General features: G+C 50.6%; 9 protein-coding genes across 9 annotated transcripts; 3 read left to right on the top strand and 6 right to left on the bottom strand.

Moving 5' to 3' along the window:
• Positions 1 to 75: 75 nt before the first annotated feature.
• PV08_00727 (uncharacterized protein) lies at positions 76 to 1,071 on the bottom strand (the record flags this gene model as incomplete). The annotated part of the gene is made up of 2 exons (XM_016375092.1): positions 76 to 963; positions 1,015 to 1,071. The coding sequence occupies 2 exons, from the start codon at positions 1,069 to 1,071 to the stop codon at positions 76 to 78; spliced, it is 945 nt and encodes a 314-aa protein (XP_016240368.1).
• Positions 1,072 to 2,411: 1,340 nt separating this feature from the next.
• Positions 2,412 to 3,041, top strand: PV08_00726 (uncharacterized protein; the record flags this gene model as incomplete). Its single annotated transcript, XM_016375091.1, has 2 exons — positions 2,412 to 2,872; positions 2,945 to 3,041. The coding sequence occupies 2 exons, from the start codon at positions 2,412 to 2,414 to the stop codon at positions 3,039 to 3,041; spliced, it is 558 nt and encodes a 185-aa protein (XP_016240367.1).
• A 1,172-nt stretch (positions 3,042 to 4,213) lies between these two features.
• PV08_00725 (uncharacterized protein) lies at positions 4,214 to 4,885 on the top strand (the record flags this gene model as incomplete). The annotated part of the gene is made up of 1 exon (XM_016375090.1): positions 4,214 to 4,885. The coding sequence occupies one exon, from the start codon at positions 4,214 to 4,216 to the stop codon at positions 4,883 to 4,885; it is 672 nt and encodes a 223-aa protein (XP_016240366.1).
• Positions 4,886 to 5,365: 480 nt separating this feature from the next.
• PV08_00724 (uncharacterized protein) lies at positions 5,366 to 6,118 on the bottom strand (the record flags this gene model as incomplete). Its single annotated transcript, XM_016375089.1, has 1 exon — positions 5,366 to 6,118. The coding sequence occupies one exon, from the start codon at positions 6,116 to 6,118 to the stop codon at positions 5,366 to 5,368; it is 753 nt and encodes a 250-aa protein (XP_016240365.1).
• Positions 6,119 to 9,077: 2,959 nt separating this feature from the next.
• On the top strand, positions 9,078 to 10,403 carry PV08_00723 (uncharacterized protein; the record flags this gene model as incomplete). The annotated part of the gene is made up of 1 exon (XM_016375088.1): positions 9,078 to 10,403. One exon carries the CDS (start codon positions 9,078 to 9,080, stop codon positions 10,401 to 10,403), a length of 1,326 nt encoding a protein of 441 aa, XP_016240364.1.
• A 1,996-nt stretch (positions 10,404 to 12,399) lies between these two features.
• On the bottom strand, positions 12,400 to 12,828 carry PV08_00722 (uncharacterized protein; the record flags this gene model as incomplete). The annotated part of the gene is made up of 1 exon (XM_016375087.1): positions 12,400 to 12,828. One exon carries the CDS (start codon positions 12,826 to 12,828, stop codon positions 12,400 to 12,402), a length of 429 nt encoding a protein of 142 aa, XP_016240363.1.
• A 1,313-nt stretch (positions 12,829 to 14,141) lies between these two features.
• Positions 14,142 to 14,603, bottom strand: PV08_00721 (uncharacterized protein; the record flags this gene model as incomplete). The annotated part of the gene is made up of 1 exon (XM_016375086.1): positions 14,142 to 14,603. One exon carries the CDS (start codon positions 14,601 to 14,603, stop codon positions 14,142 to 14,144), a length of 462 nt encoding a protein of 153 aa, XP_016240362.1.
• A 1,312-nt stretch (positions 14,604 to 15,915) lies between these two features.
• PV08_00720 (uncharacterized protein) lies at positions 15,916 to 16,759 on the bottom strand (the record flags this gene model as incomplete). Its single annotated transcript, XM_016375085.1, has 4 exons — positions 15,916 to 15,973; positions 16,028 to 16,288; positions 16,348 to 16,694; positions 16,745 to 16,759. The coding sequence occupies 4 exons, from the start codon at positions 16,757 to 16,759 to the stop codon at positions 15,916 to 15,918; spliced, it is 681 nt and encodes a 226-aa protein (XP_016240361.1).
• A 1,066-nt stretch (positions 16,760 to 17,825) lies between these two features.
• On the bottom strand, positions 17,826 to 19,023 carry PV08_00719 (uncharacterized protein; the record flags this gene model as incomplete). Its single annotated transcript, XM_016375084.1, has 2 exons — positions 17,826 to 18,960; positions 19,010 to 19,023. The coding sequence occupies 2 exons, from the start codon at positions 19,021 to 19,023 to the stop codon at positions 17,826 to 17,828; spliced, it is 1,149 nt and encodes a 382-aa protein (XP_016240360.1).
• Between the last annotated feature and the right edge of the window lie 917 nt (positions 19,024 to 19,940).

Here is a 19,940-nt window from a genome sequence, read left to right as displayed (position 1 = left end):
AGGAAAGGTAGTATATAGTCGGAGTAGCGTGTATTTGAGAGTAAATTGAGCCATTCGTCATATGTTAGGCGGTTCTCAATGTGGTTGTTGATGCTGAAGCTGTAATCGCACCATCTGCTTGAGTAGTGTGCAGTCTTCACACTTCACCAGCTTCTCAAGTGTCCGCACTCTCTCGTTGAGGCGGTTCACTTCGTCCGTCATATGCCGGAGTTCGACTTCTGACTGGTGGATGTAGTTCATAGCATCGGTCATCACGTCAGACTTGCGGACTTTGCCCCGATGTTCTCGTGAAGAGTAGAAGTCTTGAGAGGGCATGCCTGTCAATCTTGACGTGGCTTCGGTCGCGACCAAGGCACGATGCAGCTGTGTGATCTTGCCATTGAGGTTATCCCGATACCGTCTCTCGACAACCGAGTGTGCTTGCTTGGCCCGTAGTTGCGCTGACTCTTCGTCGCTGGAAGAGCTCTTGTGGCCACGTTTTGACCGGGGTTTTCGTTCTCTCTCCTCCTTGGGTTTGGACGTAGACGAGTTGGAGTTTGAGCGTGAAGTCTTCGTCACAGGATTGGAATCAAGTGCACCCGTGCAATCCTCAATCTCAGCAAGGCTTGCTAGCTGGAGGCACGACGGTTCAGTGCCACATCTTTGAGGGCTGCATTCTCCGGACTGTGCGGTGAATGCGCAGGAAAGGGGCTCAAGCTGCGAGGAACTGTCCTCCAGTTTGATTGGAAAGTTGTTGGAGGCTAGAGGCACGTTGAATGTGTTGGGCGAGATACCTTCGCTGGGTACGGAATAGGAGCCAACCTCTGAAGAGTCGAAGTTTAGGAACTGTGAGTAGTTTGGTGAAGGAGCATTCTGGTTGGCATTTGGTAGAGTGTTAAAATCATAGAAGTTTGTATCATCTAATGACTTGTAGTTGTCGTTGGGTTGTAGCGAAGTCGTGAAGTCGACCTCACCCCAGGACTGCTGGGACGATGTTAGCAGGGGTGGCAGTGGATATCGCCACTAGGCACGTACCTCATTATTGTCGTATGATGGGCCTTGGTATTGGTTAAAGGGCTGTGAGAAAGGCATGCTTTCCTGTTGAGTGTGAGATAGTCGAATGTTGATAGTATTGGAAAAGGCGAAAAAGTTTGGTGTTTTGCAAAGACCCTTGGGAAATTCAAATCCATCACTCCACGTCTGGAAGAAGGGACCGTAGGTATATTATGTTCGGCGACACTGCTCTCTGGTCTGGGCACCCCTGTCCTTCGCTTATTGGGGCCCATGAGAGCTCGGCATCAATCGAGATCGAAGATGGTCAGGCCACTACGAGTCTCCCCAAAACAGCGGCAGTTACCGGGGGTGCTTTTGCTCGCCCTCACTAAATTACAGCCTGTGATAGCGACATGGCCCTGGTCGGCACTGTGGAGCAACTAATACCAGACCCCTCCCGGGTGTTGCGCTGGGACCAACGCTCTAGCTGAGCTGCAGCAACGTAAGCCCTCTGACTCTGACCTTTTCTGTGCATCCTGTCGCATTTCTTCCATGCGGCTGTTCTCACTGCACGTCGCTGACTGTGCGACTTTGATGTGATAATACACACACATGGCCTTGCAGTAAGGTCAACTCACACCCAAACCGGCTTCTGTGAGCTGTGGCCTGCTATTGCCATTATGAGTGTGTGCCTCACGTCAACAAAGTGCACATGCAAGACCGTGTCGATCAGCTCGCGATATTAGGCGGACCTCTCTGCTGCAGGGACGGAGTTGCATGGTATGGCATAATCTGAAGCAGCGACCACCGACGGAGTATTTGCTTGGGCTACAATGTCGATCCTGGGGCCGTTGAAAACCTTCCATCACCGATCCCGACGGTCAAAATGACAGCTACCATGTGGGCTGCAAATTTCATGCTGCCCCGAGGTGCTATACCAAATGGGCAGGATCGAAAAGCGAAGCAACTGGCTCGTAGCGACACGCGTGTGAACCTTAGCCTTGGACTCTGTAAATCTCTTAAGTGTTGATGCTTCGCCCGAAATTCGGTGTGCTCGCAGCTCGAGTACGGAATAGAGGTCCGAACGATAGCCGCATAATACGGATACTGGACCTTTAGCGATGTTCTGGCCCATGCTCGTATTGCGTATCTCGGAAGCTGAGGTTGCTTTAGGATCACACAATTCTTCGCCTGAGTCACGAGCAACTCACCTTGGATTTTCGTCAATTGCGGCGTAAAGGATTTCACGAAAACACCCGCGAACATTCCGCCTGGGTGCACGAGACCCAGCAAATCTTTTGATGTGAGTAAGTGGTGGTAGGTTGTCGAGACATATAGATTGCATGTGAATACTGCAATGCCATGCTTCAACAGCTTTAGACTATTGATTGATGTACGTACGTGAAACACTGACTACTACCATACCAACAACAACAACCATGAAGTTCAGAATCAGAACAAGAGAGCTCGAGCTCTCAAAAGCCCTCGACGAAGTCTTTTTGCGACTGTTCCTTATTGCCACGCGAATCATCGAGGTCGTATGCTCCATCCCTATCATCGGTTTCGCAGCAGCTTTCATCAGCACCCTTTCCAGCGAGGATCAAAACGTACCATCGAAGTTGTCCGCTGCTCTCGCGATTGCCTGCGTCTGCACTGTCTATACAGGATTGACACTACTTCCAATCATCTTTGGAGGACCTGTCTTCTTCACTGTGGCGGCTGTGTTTGACGGCCTGTTTGTTGCTGCCTGGAGCAGCTTGATAGGAGTATGGGACAATGATGGAACGGCAACTTGTCATGCTTTTATCAAGAAGTACTTTGACACGAGGCCTCAAAAATCATACTTCTCCACAGACTGCAAGCTGGTCAAGGCAATGTTTGCCTTTATGATTATCAATTTGTGAGTAACGATGCAGCCTTTACTACTATTCCTCGTACCTTTACCCGGTTGACTGACTCTTCTTCAGGGCAGCATTCGCTGGATCGGCGGTCGTATCATTCTGCCTTCGCCTGATCGAGCTGGAGCATTCCGTGAGTTGGAGGAGCCTTCCGTTGTTCAACACGCGTAATGAAAGGCAACATCATTGCGCATGTTGTAATCACGACAAATACCATCCATCGCCACCGGCCAGTATCAGTAACGAGCCTCTAACTAATTCTGTATAAGGGAGGAAATGGGGATGCTATGATCTAATGATGGGGTTACCTGCGAGGATGTCTAGTTGCGGCGTCTATGATGTTGCACGAAGCGACATAATACGACTGATTACCATTGATCAATGGCCAACTCAAGTTGATATGAGGGAATACTGTGCGCGAGACCTAAGCGCGTATCTTCTCGGACTGGATCGGAGAAAGAGAATATGTATCATTAATAATCTGTAAAAGAGACAGCACTTTCTACTGCCATAATGAGTCCATCATTGACGGTTGGATACCTTGGCCCTGTTTCCCCACAGACTAAAGCGCTCAATCATGACATCTCAGCGTCTGTCTTCGATGCATGGCGGGGACGGGCTCCCAGACCATGGTCCATGTCCCTACGAGACTCAGGGCACCTGATTGTGCTGGTGACAAGCAGCTTGGAGAGAAATAGTACAACTACTTACTGGATGAGAAGCGACACCACCACATGAACCAAGGCAGTGACCGCAATCCATAAGGCTCACCGAGAGCCCAATAAGCCCGCATTGCCTGATAATCACGAGCCTGATCGCACTAATAGCGAGGGATTTCTTTTCCGCCTCGCTACACTCTACGAGAATAGTCGGCATCGGAAGACGGTGTCGGATATCATACCCGTGTGGTAACAAGCTCTGTAGGGTGACGGCTGTGGTCTCCACAATTACCCCTTGACCCGCCCAGCCTCGCGGGATCGTAGATCAGGTCACTCTCAGCCACTCGGCGACATACGTCCCTGTGGTGTGACAGGGTCAGTACCTACATACTTTTCCACATCCTCCGGCACGGGAACCTTATTCTTCAAACCCATGTCTGGACTTCCACCTGACCTCATGAGCAAGCAATGCGGCGCACTAATCGGGAAGCTTCTGGCAGTGGCATTTTTGCCCGTAAACGAGGTGAGGGCTTCTCAAGATTGCTGGAACTTTCGTAGCAAGGTTTACTCTCGATTCATCCAACACACCTGACCCGGCCTATATCGACATAAGGATGGGGATTATCTACGCCACTGACCTATGCCTAATATCTCTCTATCCATCGACAAACAAATGAATGAAGCATGGCAGAAACCAATGATCAATACGACCTCTACATTCGCCCTCCGACCCCGCCAGACTCTCCTCTGAGATGGAAGTTCACTCCCAGAGAGCTCGCCAGCCTCCGACATGTCTCTACTCCTCCTGGCATTGAACGACAGCCTGAGTCCGAACTAGAACAAGAACAAACGAGTGCTGTTGACGGACTCTCCGCGAGGGTCAAAAAGCCCAAAGTTCCCTTCAAGCCTCCAGCACTCGAATCACTCTGCACGGGAGCAAACGCAGACACTCCGATTCCGCAAATATGTGCTCCTGGAGCAGGAAAGAAGAAGATCACAGACATGGCCAGCGCCTTTGCCTCGCAACCACAATGCTTGAACTCACTACCTGGAAACGCAGAGAGGGCCATTTCGGGATCAGAGCCCTACTTCCACCGACATGAGACCATTTACAAACGGGTATTCAAGAATGGAGAACCTGTCGAGACTATCACGCAGACATGCGAGGTTTCTGGCCTCGATCCGTTCGAGAGATCGGTGGGAGAGAGCGTAAAGGCGCCGGACGAGACGGAAGAGTCCCTGGGCGAAGCAAAGAAGAATGCAAAGCTGAATACTAAGGACAGTAGTACCTGCGAGGAGTACTGTGGTGAAGAGGAGGATGGGGACGAGGAGGAGTTCGCCGGATTATTCGTCTAATGCTGCCAAAACCGTGATTCGGCTTAGTGTGCTGTATGTTGTTTCCATGTTGCCTTTGGATACTAGGGAGTTCGTAGGAGTAAGCACCAACCATTGACGAAGTTGGTTGAGAATCCTTCTTCTTCGTGCGAACTGGTCCTGGAACTCAATTGATTGCTGCGGATTCAGCAGTCCAGAAATGATGCGTCAATATAGGAATAGATGAATGGAATTGTGTTGAATAAATTTTTCATTGGAAACAATTTCGTCAGAAACAAGTCACAACAGACACTTCACAGACACATCTGGGTATCATGACTCATAAAAATAACCACCCGTACGGAATACTGGTCCACTATGAACCGAGGTCGCAAAGCATTCGTCATTCATGTCTGAACTGTACAAAGAGCTTGCCCGCCACAAAAACGCCTTGCTTGAAGGAAAAAGAAAAAAGAAGGGGTAGCTGGGATCCCCAAGAGACAAGCCAAAACCAGAGGGACTCTAAGCAAAAGCCTCAATGAGCAGGTTGTTGGCCTGACTTGGTGTCATGACTTGAGGTTGTTGTGACCACAGTAGGACGTCATCTTGAGCGGTGTACTTCGAATGCGTTGCCGGGTAGATATCCATACCCTTGTGGTGGGAGTACGCAGGTTCCTGGGAGTCGTCTTCTTCGCACGTTGAGTCGCTCCAGTTGTCCTCGTCGTCCTCGTCATCGTGTGCCTCTGTTGAGTCGCTGTGGTATTCCCATTCAAGTTCGTCATCTTCTACCTCGTTCTCGTTGTCGTCGTTGCCATCGTCAAGTGTGATCTCCTCGGTTTTGAGGGCCACTACGCCGCGAGAGTGTCTGGAAGATTTGGATCGAGATTTGTGCCTCTCTTTCTGCTGCACGTCTTCGACGTATTCGAATGAGATTCCGTCTTCGTCGTCTTTGTTGTCATGCAGAGACCACTTGTCATCAGAGTCGACAGCGCCTTCATCCTGTTCTTCGTCATCGTGGCAGAGAGTGTCGAGAATGTACCTGCGTGCATTGTCGAACAACGAACAGTGGCCGACCAGCTTGTGCAGTCTGGGCTCCGATTTGCGGGCCTCTTTTTCGATTTTGAACTTGGAAATAGTGCCGAGTTTGTATGCGAAATATCGCATGTCTGAGCCAAGAACTGGCGACGAGGTAAAAGTCGAGGGAGAGCGCTGAGGCGACTTCGGTGCAGCCTTGCTGGTTGCGTGTCTTGAGTTGGGCTGAGATAACTTGTCCATTGCAGAGAGAGTATTGTGTCAAAAGAGCCAGATCAGGGGAGAAAAAAGTATGTCAGTAAGAGGGTTCGTCCGTGTTGTCGAATTTTTCTTCTCATGGTCCGGGGGATATCGAAGGCTGAAGTATTGGGTACGAACGACACTAATCTCCCCTCATGCAGCACAATCGTAGAATAAGAATCGTTCACAAAGTACATCGTATGATGATCAACTGCCGCTTCTGAATACCTGAGGTGTAGGACCATAGCGGGACCAGTCAGGCCTGACCCCGCTAGATCATCTGCTAAGTCATCCAGGCTGCAGCGGGGCGTAGTGTAGGTTTGAAGCATAGTCGTACGAGGCACTGCATCAGTCCACGTGTCCTTAGAAAGGGGACGGAGAATCATTGAGAATGTGAGTAAAGGGTAGCGAAGATTGAAGGTGGTACGACCGGAGAGTGGTGTGATACCCAGAGAGCGTAACGGTGGGTACCGCCTAAAGCGGGAGAGCGCGGCCGCCAGAAGGTACCACCTTTTCACAGATCCGAGAGCGTATTGTGTGCATTATTGTGCGCGTCGTTGCTCCGTCCTCCGCAAGCAGACATCCCGGAACCGGGTGTCTGAACGTCTCTCAGTCAAAGTTGGGTTCTGACAGTCGCACCACGATCGCATTCTGAGAGTATGGTCTAAGTATGAGCCAGTGGTACATGGTGAGCTTGAGTCTTTGGGACATTGTGAAGAGCGATTGTCTCCATGCCGGCCTCACAGCTGTCTGAATGGATCGAGGCACTCGGCGCATTTTGTATTGGTGTTGAAGTAATGATTCGCGAAGGTTGGCTGGCGGTGAGTGAGGTCGAGCCCGAGTACGTGAGAGGATATTTGAGATTCGGCAGAACGAGTTTCTTCGAGGGAGCTTCTGGAGCTGTAATAGCTGAATGATAGAAGATCTGCTGTTGTTGAGTAAAGGTGAGGATGGAATCCCATGGTGATGATATACTAGAAACAGTCCCAGATGTCACGCAAGGAGTCGGTTCAAAGGCTCAAGGGTCCATTGTGGCCACAAACAAATCGTCGCGCTGCACACCACTTCAATCTAAGCTCTCAACGAAGCTATGATTGCATCTTGCATCATGGCCCATCGCTCTGGATGTTGGGCGTCGACGGTAATATGGCGCATCTATTACGGGACTTTTGAGCCCTCATCGCTCCCCATCATACCAATCAGTGTTTGTCTTATGGAGTACTGAGTCTTCCGTGGTCAAGATTACCGACGATTTGGTCCGTACAGCATACTACTATACACAATATGTCCAGGTACAGCGCCACTGACCCACTGCGCTGTGTGATCTGACTTCTCCTGTTGGCCATGACCTTATGATAGCTGAGAAGCTTCCTGTCCTCCTGCTTAGAGTTCTGTCTCGACAGGGGGGAAAGGACTTTCGATACGAGCCATGATACAGGTCCTGTCGACGCGGCGCAGGCTTACCCGGGCCAGACAGGTGACATTGGTATCAGGCTATGTTTGCTCTGGAATGGTTCCAGTCCTGTATCTTGGTTGAGTCCGGGCTTCCATTTGCTAGACAAGTGCGTCTAAATCGACCTAGTCTGATGTGTTCATCGCACTTGGGCAGAAATAATGAGGTAAGGCCCCCTCTATCTTCTGAAAAGCAAACTCAGATTCATGGATACACTAGTAGTAGCTCGATCGTGTACATTGCGCACATGTTATGACAGCGACCCGTGCCTTGTATTGCGAAGGCTATTCTTGATGACCACCTTCTGTGAAGATGTTGTCTCTAGAGAACAGGTGACATCGATACACTATCAAGGCTTAGATCATTGAACCGGAGTTAGGAGCAGCAATGATGCCATGTGAATGTTTCACACAGCTGACGACGTCAGCGACTGCAACCCAATATGCCCATGACGGTTGGAAGTCCTGGCAACGCTGTCTCTATGTTGGACTTGACCCGGAGGCGAGTATGGTTGGTAAGGCTGTGTTACTCTGCATGGACAAGCTAGTCCTAACCTCTAGCCAAGCACAGACCCCAGCGCTCGGGCAGACCAGTACAATGATGTTGGTAGGATCCCATCAATCCACGACTAGACAATTTTGGTACACACTGGATTGGATTTGTGTTCTTTGGCCATTGCCTGGCCTGCCGTTTGCTCAAAGGCGACACGCGTTGTCAGGTGCTTGTGGATTTGTCCAGGATTCGTCGACGGTATACTCCAATCTTCGACGTGGATTTAACTTGCATCAACGATTGCTTGGCCTGCGACTTCCTCAATCTTCTGGACTCCGTGCCCTGAAAGTCAAGGCTCAAAGCCTGGATCTTCGAAAGTGCCTGGATGGTACAGAGCCGCAGTGTGTACGGTAAGAGTCAAGACTGACACAAGGCAGGCTGACAGACCACTGGTGACGCCTATTGGCTTCGGGGCTCTAGACCCTCCCCCAGTGTTCGGAGTACACATGAGGATAAGTGACTTGGGACCCATTTCCGCCTATCATTCCAACAAGTGGCGTGCCAGCAGTCAAAGGTTGAATGGACTTGAATGAATTAAAACGGCTCAGGTGTGGATTTCGAAATTAAGGCTACCGGGATATCATATCCGTGTGTTCTTGGGCTCAAAGTGGAGACCTGTAAGTAGGATGTGTCAGGCCACGAGGTGGTGCGACATGTCAAGCCGTGACGCTCTAGCCTCCCCAGGCACGCTGGCTGACCATTCCCCTCTCATGCTATTGTCCTTCCTCAATCCTCCCTTTGATGATCGTTACATGCGGAGGCAAATGAGCCATGCGTTGAATTTGGACCGTCGAGAGGCAAAAGGCTCTACGTACGTCCTCTCCAGGGAGGCAACTCTTTTCGGCTGACCCGGTTAAATAGTCTACTGAGCCTCTCACCCACACAGACATACACATACATATGCACACATGCTCCACGAACACCCTCTCTCGATAGATTACCACGACGACAACTACGATGGCACAGAAGATGAGATTCACCAGCAGTACGCCTGCCTCGCTGGCAGAAGTATGCAAGTTGGCATGGCACACATTCTACGGCATGCAGAAGGTATCAGAGGACTTTGAAAACCTCCGTTTCGAGGTCTGGACCATTGCAATCAGCCTGGACTCATTACACAGCGTCGGCACAACGTCAACGCTCATTGACCGTCAGCCAGACAGGGCACGCTGGGCGTTGACATTCACCAAGATCCTGACCTCTCTGGGGTCGGCATTACGACCACTTCACAACCTCGTCAGACTGTACCTGTCCAGTTCGACCAAGGAACGCGCTATCGTGAAGAATTGGCTCACGCACCCGGAATGCACGTACGAAGGAGCGACGATTCAAGACTTTCGACGGAAGCTGTCCATGTTGGTCGAGAGTTTGAACGTGTTTCTCTCATGCCTCACACACGCCGAACTCGCCAGAGCCAAAGACGTGTCCGAGACCGAGGAGTGGCGGGTTCTGTCCGAGGTCACCAAGAACGTCCTTCACAAATGGGACTCGGACGTGGCCACAGGCATCAGACGGCCGACGGACAGGATTGCCCGACCCATCGAACCACCGGGTTATGTCAGCGAAGATGTCCGCAGCTACATCACGCCGCTGCTGAATAACGGATCACCAGGGTTGGGAGTGCAGACGATCCCGGAACCTCCGCCGTCTCCGATGCCGCCGACACGACCAAGATTCGACCCAAACACTCAACACCACCAACCCAGCGGCGTGTCGAATCTGGACGACATTGAGCACGGGTTCCGAAGCCACATGCACGCCATGCGTCGTATCCGCGAGCAACTCCGCCAGCAGAAGATGAACAACCATGGCCTCACAGACCAGAGTTCCAGGCACTTCCCGGAGACACACAGCAACCACGAGCACCGCTTAGGTGGTCTACCTCCGCCGACGCCGACCACGCCAACACTGCAACGCAAGCCCACAGACTCCTCTCAGGCCGATAACTCCGTAGACTACGCCGACGCCTCGAGCTGCGGTGGTTCAAGTTCTCTCCAAACTTCAGAGACTGGCAGCGTCATCTCCAGCTACCGCGGCAACGCCGACGAAGATGTGAAGCCGGTCATCGTCGGAGTGGTAGTTCCACACCAACAGCGATCCCCGGAGCGGCATGAGCGGAAAAGAAGACGACAGGCCCAGTACCGCTTCAAGACCGGCCTGGAAGATTCTCAGTCCGGCGGGTCGAGTGACGATTCAGCCTCAGACGAGGTTCCCGGCGTGCAGTCGCGACCGAAATCTGCGCTGGAACAGTTGCTAACCACGGCACTGTTCTTCGACCAGTAGAACGAACCTTTGCTCCCCCATAGATCGCGGACAAGGATTAGAGACGAGACATTGTCACATTGTCATATTGTCGTATCGTCTTCTTGTCGATTATGTTGTTGTTTCTTCAACAAACAATGAGGGAGAAAGGATATGGGTGAAAAGCATATTCAAATTGAAAACCCGACATACATCGATCGAATCATGGTGATGCTGATGGTGATTATTATGATGATGATGATGATGACGACGAACGAAGAAATTGTTATTGTTTCATGCGTTACGGACGGGGAGGGGGCTATATCTTTATTTTATCATCAATAGTATATTCCTACTGCCTATCTAGCGAATGAAAGGGAGGATTTTATACTATTGCTCTTGCATTCATAGGGGGATACAGGGGAGTTGCAATGGCTTAGTCTTGACTATTAACCAAAGCAACAAGTATATAACAACGATGCGATATCTCAGATATACACGAAGGACGAGGCTGGCGGGGAGTATTCGGTGTGTGTGTGTGTGTGTGTGTACGTATATATATCCGTGAGACTGAATAGCAACAACTTCTGCTGCTGCTACTGCTGCTGCTACTGCTGCTGCGGGTACTGATAGTCCTTACTCACTCAAATATACAAAGGGGACTCTAATCAGGTCCTGGCATCTAATCTGACTGGGTTCATCTTACTACTGTTCTTTTTCATTTTATTCTCAGAACTACGGTGAGGATGAGCATGGTCCATGACTAGCAACCAAGACTATACTTTACGTGGTGCTAAGTTACAAGGTCGAGGCAGTGTACTTACTATCAGTACTACTAACTAGTACCCGTACAGCGCTGAGCAGGGCAAGACTGTGTTTTTCGTGGCCTGATACTCCGAACTCTTCACCTCCACTATTTTGCTAGCTCTCCTCCTTCGAAGCAAGCAGATGTTTGGACGAACTCCGTTCAGTGCTTCAATCTCTCGTGCCGCCGTACAGCCCAGTGGCTGTAACTGTAATGCCAGGGGGACAAGACGCGCGAGGGAGCGAGTGGACAGACACCGCGAGATATCGATCGGGACGTCCCAATCAGCACACAGGTCCTCCCTCGTCTACCTGCCTACCTAGTAAGGTGGATCGAGGTGGCCAGAGGATTCGCCTAACTTCACACGCGTAATGCACAAACCCCCCTTCGCTTCCATGGTGAGAGCTGGCTTATCCAATTGGACGCCTCTGCTTACAATCTGACGGACTCATATCTTCAAGCTAACTTGTCTAATAGAGAGATGGAGTGGTTCTCGTATCATTATTATTACAAGTGGTCGTACCTGGTATATTGGCGTGTCTCTTGCCCTGAGCTGTCCTGCCGTGCTCTTGCCGTGCCCTTTCATGTCCCATCATATCGATATCACTCCATTAAGGACAATCGGACAAGACACAAAACGGGTGGTATGTCGTATCTCTTGCATCTAGGTGTATGACTGTATTCCGATATCCATTCTCCCAGAAACCTCATCTGACGATAGATAGTGTTGAAAATGGATCGCCAACAAACGGAGCAGGAAGTCGTGGAGAACATCACGTCCCATATCCTCGGTCCGCCGGGGGAGGGATAGAACATCTTCATCTCGGCCGGTCGACTCTCCGCGGAAGATTAAAACAGTGTTTCCCGATGGTGGTTAAAACTGGGCTCTGGGCCCCTTCTCTCTTGTTTCCCAAAAAACGCCTAAGAACCGCCTTCGTCCAGAAAGGAATGTCACGAGTCGTAAATGTTCATAGGCAACCTTGAAGCATTGACAGTGCCAGGTTGCCGAAAAGGTGCGAGGTCGTCGTATCTTTGCATGGGTGTGTTATGTTTTGGTCCACACTCCCTTCTCATATGCCAAGCTCGCAACTTTCGTCGTCGCTGTCGATATAGCAATGGTCAAGCTTCCTTGTCGTATCGACATCTTCAAAACGAAAGAAGGCAAGCGAATACCAAGTCAGCCTTCCCAATATCCTCAGTCCTGGAGGCAGCCAAGCATGTGCTGCAAAAGAACTAAGCTCGGGCAGGCTCAGACTCACCCTTCCTCAAGTGCTGCCAGTCCTCCCACATTGGTTCGAACTTGTCGAACCAGCTGCTTCCGTAGTTGTGCATTTCAGGCCGCACTTGTTGCTGTTGCTGTTGCTGTTGTTGTAGTGGTTGTGGCGAAGAAGAAGACGACGAAGACGGAGAAGAACAAATAGACGAGTCGTGCGATTTCCGGCGTTCAAGTTCTTCTCGTTGAGAATTCAGATTCTCGAACCAGGAATCGCCATAGGAATGCATCTGCGTTGTACTTTGTGCTGGCTTCTTTTCCTGTCGAGACTCTCTGCGTTCAATGTATTCGGCAGCCAACTTGTTGAGGTTCTCGAACCAGCTGTCGCCGTAGTTGTGCATTGTCGCTTCAGAAGCAACGCTTGTGCATTTTGTCGCCGGTGGCGCCATTGGGTCTTGCTGTGTACTGCGGGTACAGTGTGATTGGCGGTTGGTGGTTTGTGATACGGGTGGGTGAAAATGGATGCTCTTTGTTTGCTTGTGCTGAGGCTTTGTTGTTTGATGGAGGCAAGAAAAGGCACAGGTTCAGATGGACGTTGCTGGAGGCGGTTCATATACTTTGCGCATCCCTTTTCCAAGAACGGAAATCAGCGTCCGCCATACGGGCAGGACGATGAGGCTGGCCAGTCATCTGCCACCCCCCCGGCTTCTTGCATGTCTCAATGCGAGGTATGGTAAGTATCGTACTCGCACGTAGCAATCGGAAGATGTCGGATATCCGCTACGACAAACCTAGAGGCGAGACAACACATGCAATGGCTTAGTAAAAAGAGACGCGTTGGCAACGCCGATTACGAGGTCACACGAAGTCATCAACAGCTTCGAGAAAAACGGCTGGTCCAGGCTGAGCGGTAATGTAGATCCTCACACCACTTGTTGGCGGTCGCCGGCCAGTGAGCATAATTCGAGTACATTTCTCGCAACCGAGACAAGGCTGAGGCGTCCCCACCAACTACTCGCTATAGCTAGCTCATGCTCATAAAGCCACCCAAGTCACGCCATATGCAGGGGAACTCGGGCCTCGCCGAGCTGGGCGCCTTTGGGTATTTTGTACTAGTCTTAGAGCTTTCTGGGCCTTGCTACGTGTCCGTGTTCCGTCCTTTGGGGAGCAAGTTCAGGGCAGCAGGATTAAGCAGGTGGGTGGACCAGTTATTTTTTAATTCACGCATCACTCAGCATTGTCAGCCATTCCCCCGGGTTCCTGTTGGATACAGACTATTCATCGCACATTATCATCAGCATTTTGACGCAAGGCTTAGGACCCCTTGGCGACGAAATGTCACTTGACATTGGGACCACAGTCCCATCTTTCGTGATGGCGGTGAGTGTAATCATGTCTCATCAATTCGGTGGCCTTGCAGTGGGTTTTCGAGAAGCCTCCGTACAATGACTGCACTGATACCAACACCATGGGGTCTGTTGTCTGTGGTCTGCGATCTTGGGGCACGCCCCTCGACCCTTTGCATCACATGGCAGTCAGATACATCGAGCATGATCACAGAGACCCATCCCATTCGTAGACCCATGTCTTTAGTTGATGCTGATAGCAAGACATTGCACTGTACATGTTTGTCCTTCCATGCTGATCGCAGAATGGCCACTGCCAACGAGAACACCGTACCCTCTACCGACAACAGAGATGCCCTCTGAGGGTGAACACGACCTCCAGAACCCGCCCATCTATCACATGGCAAAGGTGCAACTCAGAAAGAGGTCGCCTTTTCTTTGACGAAGCTCGTCGTCCTTTCACATCTCACATTGCCATTCCCTTCCACGTTCGTATCTCCCGCTTGTCGTGCAAGTGTGATGACACTGATCCGCTGATCTTTCTGGCCTGATAAGGCGGTCAGGTGTTTGTTGTTTCGTACATGCTTTGCTTGCGGGTTCTCGCAGCAGAAAGGTCGCTTCGTCTTCTTCCTTGACGTTTCGTGACTTTTGAGCATGATCTGAACACGGACCCTGGTGATAGCAGATTTCGGTGAGCTCCTGCCAACCCACTCGACGTGCGTAAGGACAATGTCAACATCGGCGGCACGTGCAGGCCCCTCGTCCTCCTCGAGCGACTCAAATGCCGCTGGTGGCAACAGCCAGGCCCCTGACAACGCATCGATTTCTAGGTCGGTTTCTTCGTCGTACAAGAGGCCAAGGCGGCCTCTGTTTTCCATTGTCAGGCGATAGGTCGTTGGCTTATCGGCCGCTGCTGTCCTGTGGGCAAGGTTAAGTGTTCTCTCGGGATAATCCCTTCGTGCCCTGCCTACTTCCTCTCCTTTCCGACCGTTGATATGTCGAACTGGAGGAGCAGCGGAGGACAACGGAGGAAGAGAACTGCACATCCTCCCAAGAAGCAGTCAGGAAGTATTTCACACATTCAATTCCAACTTCTTCTCAGCCACAATGATAACTCACTCAACTCGTCCAATAGCAAGAGGGCCCCATTATCTGTGCCTACCATCGGTGCCATCTCTGCCATTCAGATTGCACCGTGTTGAAACGCGTTCCGACTCGGCATCGTTAGCAAATCACGTGGGTCCTTGACTATACCGTTTCCTTGGGTATCAGACCACTCTTGCACCACGAACAAGTCCATAACCACATAGTGTATAGGATCTTCTGTGATCCTCGCGACTCGGCGCCTCTGTTCAAAGGAGAATCGACAAATAGCTGCGTTGTTTTTTCGGTCCCGAAGGAGATTTGGTCGCCGTCCTCTAGATTCCAATCATTTGCCCGGGTGGACGCGGCGCCAGGCAACTGATCCCGAACCTGTGAAGCGATATCTTGTGCACAATTTTGCATAGATATGTGCTGTTACGAATGAGCAGAATGTTTTCAAAGCCACGCAGAGGAACCAAATTTCACAATGGGCCCCTCACTACCTTTTTAACCGGATTAGACTGCTCTTCAGCTGGAGCTTCCTACCTGTTGGATAATGACGAATTGTTCGAGGGAGGTCTGGACGACGTGGCGCTGTACTTGGTCCACTGAGTTAGCCCAGTAACACATCTCTCGATGCAGAACCATATGCGGGTATGGGAGACAGGTAAATCTGTGGGAAAGGACCATTCATTGAGTTTCTGGCTTCTGGACATAGTAGAGACCAAGCTCGCTAATATCAGCTCCGCAAGGCTGATTCAATCCAGCCAGTATGTATGTCGTCCCGCCGTCTCCATCGACTTCGGCTGTTCAACTTTCATAGACTGGAATTTGATCCCGCCCAGGCCTTGCGATTTGGGTATAGATCCGAAAGGGGGCAAACTCGTGGCCCATCACAGGAAGCAAAATAGATCGGCAATCTTCACCCAAGGATATATCGGTAGCCATGCTGTCGCGTGCCACCATCTGATCCAATATAACATGCTCTTCATCTCACATAGCAATGCATACACCATGATATTCTTGCACACTCTAATCCCAAGGTTGTACACATGGTGCGTTTCAAACCAACGCCAGTCAAATGCAAGAACCAAAAATCCTGTACTTTTATGTGTTGTAGATGAGGAAGTTCTTCAATGAGTCCCAGTAATCCGAATTGACATATCTAATAAGGAGTCAGTGTAGCCATTCATGAATCCGCAGTTGGCCCAATACTTACATGTACTTCATACTGCTTCTCAAACTGGGCTGAATGCTTTCAGGTTGCCATCTGAAGATGTACATTACAAAAGCCCAACTAAAGCTGGCGAACACAGGCCATGCGTTTCTCTGGACCATAGCTTTTGTCTCGGGTGATAGTCTCTGCGTCCACAATGTCGGCGTAGGCGTTGTACTCGTCATGGCTGGGGCCTCGATGCTAAGGCGCGCCAGAGCGAGCATGACTCTGGCGAAAACATAGATGACTATTTGTTGGTTTACACTGGAGTTGGAAAATGTCAACCTTCGTTCCAGATCGTTGTTCGGAGAAAATGGCCTCACCTGCCCTGCTTCGCACGACCGAAGACTGTGTATCCGCCCAGCAATCCAGCAAAGAATGTATCGTATGGCCCTTCTTTCCCGGGGTTTGTGGGGTTTAGAAGCCTTAATACCAACATGGCGGACTTGTAGACTACCGCAAATGAAGCGAGGTTCTTCGCATGTTGTTTGGTAGCTTTTAGGACTAATCGTGTTTTTTCTCTTATTGACCCCGAGCGAAAAAGAAAGACCATAACAAGGGCATGAGGGAATCGGACCTTGGCCCCATATACGGCGCCATTTCGAGCGGCTTTGAGGATTGCAAGGAGAGGAGCGAGATCCGGGTTCAGGATGATGGATTCAGCGGTGTCCTATCCGTGTCAGCGTCACAGTCACGAACCACCGTGGAGGGAAGGTCTACTTTGAGTACATCCATGGCTGTCTGATCAATGCCTGAGGTTATTACACCCGTAGATCGGTATATTGTGCGACGCAAAAGAGGAGTGTAGTCCGAGGCGGAATGATCTGGGGTAGGAGAGGTCGGGCTGCGCTTGACGAGATGTTGTTGCAAGGGTCACGTCATGAAGGTGTTGGCAGACTGAAGATGAGACAAACTGGCATGTGGGATGCTGTGATCGCAGGACAGTGCAGGGGAGATTGACAAGCAGCAACGGCGACAGCAACCGCAGCATGAACGAATTGTAGGCAATGTCAGTGGGCAGAATAACAGAGGGAGGGAGGCTCATAACAGCCTCGGCGACGGACACGAGAGCGCGACATCATCGGCGCATGTGAACGGCAAAAAGCTGGGGGTTTGACGAGGGGTCGTCCAGGCTCTGGGCGACTCTCACAGCCTATAGGGCGCCTGGAGCTCGAAGCCTGTAAGCCTGTAGCCTCTTAGGTTCGGAGTACGATGTGTAAGTAGCTTTCCCTCCCCACATTCTTTCGGCCTTGGTCGAGTGACTTCTCCGCCATACCTCGGCTATTTTGTAAATCCAATTCTCTATCTACATCACGATCACGGCTCCCCATTCAAATATGCCGCCCCCACACAGGAAACTTTCTTCGGCTCATACTGCTCATACTGTATACTTGCTCTATCGTTGACCTCCCCAGCAGCTGGACCATGTTCATCGCACTTTATACATGTTTGGCCATTACATACCCGCGGAGGTACTGTGAAGCAACGGACGTGATTCAAGTTCCATCACAGTGCAGGCCCATGGTGCGATCCGTCGTTGTCTCTACTCTTCCCAAGATCGCTGTATGACTGCCGGGAAAAAGCATTGTTGGACCGTCTGGTGATAGAAAATTTCGCATGTACTTCGAGAGGGGGCTGATTCGACTTTCTGCACGGATTGACAAAATAGACACCAACGTCACTCGCTGGCTACCATGTTTGATCGTCCGGCCTCACCTCCGGTGCAGATCTCATGCTTCTTGTAGGATCGTTCATCCAAGGTCGTCGTGGAAGTAGTGGGAATCGATTGGGAACGTCGCTGTCATGAAATACGTTGTCGCTTCGGTTTTTCGTTCTGCTCGCTGTCGCCCATCTCTTCATCTTCGTCCTCACCTATACTGATTTCGTCGCCCGACCCTCCCAAGCTACTGCCATCATCCGAGAAGTCTTCATCGAGTTCCATACCCCCGTCGGCCATGTCCTCGTCTTGACTGACAGCATCGTCCTGCGAGCCAGCGCCGTTCACGTCTTCATCATCTAGGTCTCGTGATCGTTTCAGGCCCTTCATTTTTCTTGTCTGTAGTGTGCTCAGATCCTGCTTTCCAAGATGGACCCGACCAATCTTATCGCCGACCAGGTCAGTCTCAATATTCTTCTTTGTGCGAGCCTCGTTCGGTCGCCGACCATGCTTCATTGCCTCTTTCATAACTCCAGGATCGGCTTCACGAAGTCGGCCGACTCGAAAATCGAAGCTGGGTCCTATTTGATCGAGTTCGACACGGGGGATTTTGGCATTATTTGACCTCATGGTTTTGATCCGATACCATCGAAGGTGGAGAATGGGCTTGGTTGAGGGATCGTTGAGGTCGGTCGAACCATCCGAGTTCTCACCAGCGGCAATCATGAGAAGGTACTGTAGGCCAGCCACGTCCACTGAGGAGATCTCTTCGCCTTGAAATAGGTCCAGCATCAGAGATTTTATTGTCCGGTAGAGTGTAGCCTGCTCGGAAGACGAAGTGTCGTCCCATTGCGATCCAGAGAAAAGTATCATGGGCTTCATCTCTACGCCAATTTGTAGCTTCTCCTCTTTCTGTGGCTGGTCCGGTGGCAGAGTGAGCAGGAGTTCTGCCATATCGAGGAGCTTTCCATCAAATATCCGGAGCAAAATGATGTTGTTCGGTCTCTTTTTAGAATGTGTCCCAAACACCACCACACCGCATTCATTCTTTTGAGCCAAAAATTCCAGAGAAGCAGGGTCTTCAAAGGGGTAAATGTCGCTGTTCTTCTTGTTGAGGAGGACTGAGTCGGGTTTGGTCAGAGTATGGAGAGTCTTGAGCACTGAAGACACAGGCTGCGGGCACTTGCTGCCATGTAATAGCAGAACTCTCTTGCGAGATTCGATCTGCTGTGGCTCTCGTGCTTTGACTATGCGAGCCGTCCTGGCATTGCGAGGCTTACTGCAGGTTTATCAGCAGATGAAAACATTTCACTTATGCATGCTCTTACATTTCTCTCAACATTTCGATTCTTCCGCACACTGTTCGGCTGGCAAACGCAGAACGACGTCCCTGCAAAGAACCAAAAAAAATATTGCGAAGGGTTGTTATCGATAAGCTACTGCGGATCATAACATATTTACTACAACCTGAATTCAATCGTACCACTTGGGAGCGCTTGCTCCGCAGTAGACATTGACAACCGGGATGACTGCAGCCGACAGGAACGTCTTCCTACCCCTTACTTTTTGAACTCTTAACTTGCCTGTTTTTGCGCCGTCTGGATACATGTCCTCGCTCCGTCATCATCCGCCATCATCAGTGTTGGGCTTTCTCATAAAGCATGGGAACATAACGATAAATAGTGGGGATTCTTGCCACTATTGCATCCAGCCCTTGATCTGCTCGCCGAGAGAACAGCGCGGCCAGTTGCGTTGTTCTAGTACAAGGTTTAACAGAAAGAACCATAGCCTTGTCCTATCTTGGAATGGTAAGGTAATGAGAGGACGGATATGTCTTTCGGAATTCGGATGGTGGCTTGTTGAGGTACGACGAGATTGGTCGTCGCAGAATGAACCGAAAGGATCACACTCCGTCTCCTCGGCGAAGCAAAGAGCTGCACCAAAGCGAGGTTGAGTCCTAGGCATCCCTCGAGAGCACCGAGATTCATCTCAGTACGACATCTTCAAGACCATCCTGACCGTGTCTGGATTAATATCAGGACAAAGAACTTAGCATCGTAGCGTGAGCCTTTTCCTGACTGATTGTTCAAGACAGGGGTCACAAACATGCCGAGTCCGTCAATCGAAATTGCCAGAAGTCAAGTCTTTGCAATTGACACCTGTTCAAACTTTGCGGATAGTTGATACGGAGGAAGTGCAAGATAATCGTTGTTGTTTAGAGGCTGCTTTTCAATGCCAAGGCACCAGGTTCTCTCTAAG

This window comes from Exophiala spinifera (assembly GCF_000836115.1).
Source record: "Exophiala spinifera strain CBS 89968 unplaced genomic scaffold supercont1.1, whole genome shotgun sequence".
Taxonomy (NCBI): Eukaryota; Fungi; Ascomycota; class Eurotiomycetes; order Chaetothyriales; family Herpotrichiellaceae; genus Exophiala; species Exophiala spinifera.
Note: the sequence above shows the minus strand (reverse complement) of the source record. Positions and strands in the feature narration are given on the sequence as shown.